This window comes from Coturnix japonica, chromosome 11, assembly GCF_001577835.2.
Source record: "Coturnix japonica isolate 7356 chromosome 11, Coturnix japonica 2.1, whole genome shotgun sequence".
Classification (NCBI taxonomy): domain Eukaryota; kingdom Metazoa; phylum Chordata; class Aves; order Galliformes; family Phasianidae; genus Coturnix; species Coturnix japonica.
In genome coordinates, this window is record NC_029526.1 from 14758297 (window position 1) to 14761760 (window position 3464).

General features: G+C 42.6%; 1 protein-coding gene across 1 annotated transcript; it reads right to left on the reverse strand.

Moving 5' to 3' along the window:
• Positions 1–624: 624 nt before the first annotated feature.
• Positions 625–2272, reverse strand: HSBP1 (heat shock factor binding protein 1). The gene is made up of 4 exons (XM_015874160.2): positions 2137–2272; positions 1755–1821; positions 1454–1576; positions 625–888 (listed from the first exon to the last, which is right to left on the reverse strand). The coding sequence occupies exons 1-3, from the start codon at positions 2179–2181 to the stop codon at positions 1455–1457; spliced, it is 234 nt and encodes a 77-aa protein (XP_015729646.1). The 5' UTR covers positions 2182–2272; the 3' UTR covers positions 625–888; position 1454.
• Between the last annotated feature and the right edge of the window lie 1192 nt (positions 2273–3464).

Below are 3464 nucleotides of genomic sequence, written 5' to 3' on the forward strand. Positions count from 1 at the left end.
GTTTAGCAAGCTTGACTTTATACAACAGATCAGTGACTTAAACTGCAAGATCACATACAGAATTTCCTACAAAATTACCCATCCCTACTCTGCAGTGTATCAATATTTTAATCACTATTGTTCCAAGATGCTCCTAAATGACACTCTGTCAGTTTCAAAGTGTAGTTTTTACAGTGTTACAAAAGCCAGAATCTCATGATGAGACTTTCTGTAACTGAGAATTCTTTGTCTCTCTAACAGATCAGAATGGCAGTGGTAGCTTTGCTCTGTACAGATGTCTCTACTGTTAAACACGTATTTGTTTTACACTCTAGGAACACACAGGTATGGTGATATCAACATGAGATATGATTTTGATATTCAATGTCTTATGTTTCCAAAAATCACCTTACTTACATTTATGAGGAGAAAACAATGCAGTCATCCACTACTTGAGAGAATGATGCTTGGACCTAAGATTAATACTAGATTTCAAACTTGTGCTTCACTCCACAAAATTACATAGGACAACTCAAGATCTCCATTGGACAGCAGTCACTGGCTGTTTAGATATCAAAAATGAGACGTCTAGAAAAAGTATAAGAGGGAAAAAAGTGACCTCACAAAAAAAAATGCACCCGATAATTGAGATCCATAAGATCTGTGTTTTAATAACAACTAATTGATCCTCATAACAAGAATTTGAGAGGTGAAATTACAGTACACAAATTGAAATAGAAACTAACCTATCCCTAGCTATACAATATACATTAAGAATGCAAGCTCTGTAACAATATAAAAATGCTTTTACACACAGTAATTGCGAAAAGCTCTTCTGTTTATTCCAAGGGCTTGTAGAAAAAAAAAACCACCAAAGTCTTCCAGCATTCACCTTAAGTTATTGGCAACCTGTGGGGGGGGGAAACATAACAAGAATATGATTGAGAAGAATTTAAGAAACACATTGATCAGAAGTTTTCATTTGTGAGTTTCAAGCTGAGGAAATTGGCACTGATGGGCAAGGAAGCCCATAACAACTTGTATTTTTTTTGGTCTAAGCACTCAAAATATACATCACTTAACATGCAAGTATGCCTGTTTCAAACAGGCTACACAGTGCTTTAGATGTGACCTCTGAATTTCAGACACAAGGGGCTGAGACATCTCTCATTTAACACCCTTAAAAAAGGGTTCTCTACTATCACATGTGTTCATTTGCCCATTGCTTTCTATGGATGAGGAAAATTAAGTTCTGTATTGAACCAAAACAAAACATCCCTGCTCATACATTGTAACACACAGCCCCTGCTTCTGCTGGAATATTCTTGGCAATCTTGCATTGCCCTCATCTGGTGAAGAAAGCTTCATAAGATTCTTGTATTATAAGGAATTTCAGCCTATCTCACAGATAAAAAAATACATTTTTGCCTTTTAAAGTCAGTAATTTCAAGTGACCTGAGGCCAACTGTCTCACCTTAACTCTTGTTAGTGGTAGCGGGGGCTTTGTTCTCTCCTTCCAGTTCTTCCACTCCTGCTTGTGTCATCAGATCCGCTATGTTTTTCTCCAGGTCATCTATGCGGCAGCTCATGTCATCGAGTTCTCTGGTTAAGGACTATGACTACAATGTAGTGATCAGGTTCTTAGTGTTGTTTGGTTGCAATCATGGCACTGCTCAAACTTTTATGGCCGCTTTAAATGTACCTTACAAATCCCACAGAGATATGTTAAGCCACTTGAGCATTCAAAGCAGCCATTTGGCTTTAGAAAAGGATATTCCGTCCAATTATTTGGTCAGACATGGTCTGAAATTTATCCTGCATCTGCTGAAGCAGCGTCTGCACCTGAGAGAAGGGGAGAAAACACAGCAGGCTGATTGCATTCATTACAGAACTCATCACGATGTTCGTAGTGCTATGAACACACACAGCAGCCTCACAGCACAACCCCCAACGCGTTATATTTATATGTACATACAGAATGAAAAGTTATAGGGGAGAGATAATAAACGCAGACAGACAAACGCAGCTGCTCCCACTGAACAGCCCAGGCCTCTTCTCTACCCCCACAGCCCCGTCCTCACCCACACCCTCCTACTAACGGTGATGTAACGAGGCTAAGGGCTCCTCCAACACCCTCCCCGGGGACACAGCGCTCACCACAGCCGTGAGATCCTGCACGGTCTTGGGGTCCGTGTCCGCCATGGCCTCAGCAGCAGCTCGGTTCACCCCGGCCTACACAGCAACGGAGCTTCCGGGCCACGCCTCGAGGTTTCCGGCTTAGAGCTCTCGCGAGGGAGGAGGAGTTTGCGGTCATGGCGGCTGCTTTAGTCTCTCAGTGTTATTCGGTTTGGAGGAGCAGGAGCAGCACCTAATATCCAAACTCAGCCTTCACTTAAGGCAGTTCACTCTGCTTTGACCGGCCCTCGTTGCTTTCCATCACCATCCTGTAGGCAGCACTGGGCTGTGAGCAGGTCTGTGTTGTAAGGCAGTACAGTGCCCTTATTTCCCATTAAGCTTAACCGTAACATTATGCTTAGCGTAAAAGCTTCCCACATGCTGAGATATAGTGCTTTTCTGATGCTCTTTAAAGGTAACTTTGCAAGTTGGGCACGAGCATGTTTTGTGGCATCAGGTGGTGCAGTGTGAGGCAGCATTCACCTTTTCCAGCCTTTAATATGAAAGGGAATGAGCCTGCATTTTGTCTGTGTTCAGAACAGGGCTTAGAAGCTACAATAAGGGCTGCTGCACAGGTTGGTGGCTGGAGATGGTGCTTTATTGCAGCGTATTGCCTTCATGAAAGGAAGAGCAAATAACAGCACTGAATGCATTAGGTTGGATGCATATCTGCCACAGATCAGTGATACGGTCCTTAAGGGACTGCAAAGCTTCATACACTCGATTTTCACATCAGGGAGCAGCGTTTCCTAAATGCAGATTTATGGGCTTTTCAACCCAAGCCCCGCATCCGTAGTTTTCATCTGTGAAGGGAATGGATGTTTACACAGCTTCGTTATTATGTACTGCAACAAGATCTAAACAAACTCAAGTCAACAGAAACACCAGAGGTGCGTTGGTAAATGAAGAACGTTTCCCATTAGTAGGGGATAATTCCCCAATGCCTCATTTCTAGTTGAAGCGATCCGCTGGCACGTTCAGCCTTATCCCATAACTGCTAACAAATGTGAGATGCAGGGCATTTGCATTATCAATGCGCCTTTGGAAACACTGCAGTAGTCATAAAAAATGCAATTTAGTGCCAGTTTGGGGAAATGTTGTCTGTTTAAATGTAAATATGGCTTCTAGTTCTGAGAAAGGCTAAGAAATTAACTCCCATTTGTTTGTTGGATGTGTTTACAAAAGGCAGTTGTTTTTATGACCGTTCTCTGAGCGACATAAGCTACTGCTTTGGTAAGGCTGTCATACCTGGTCTGTTAATGCACACTGAAGAGGAGATGTCTCGGCTCCCAAGTGCTGATGTGAGTCAC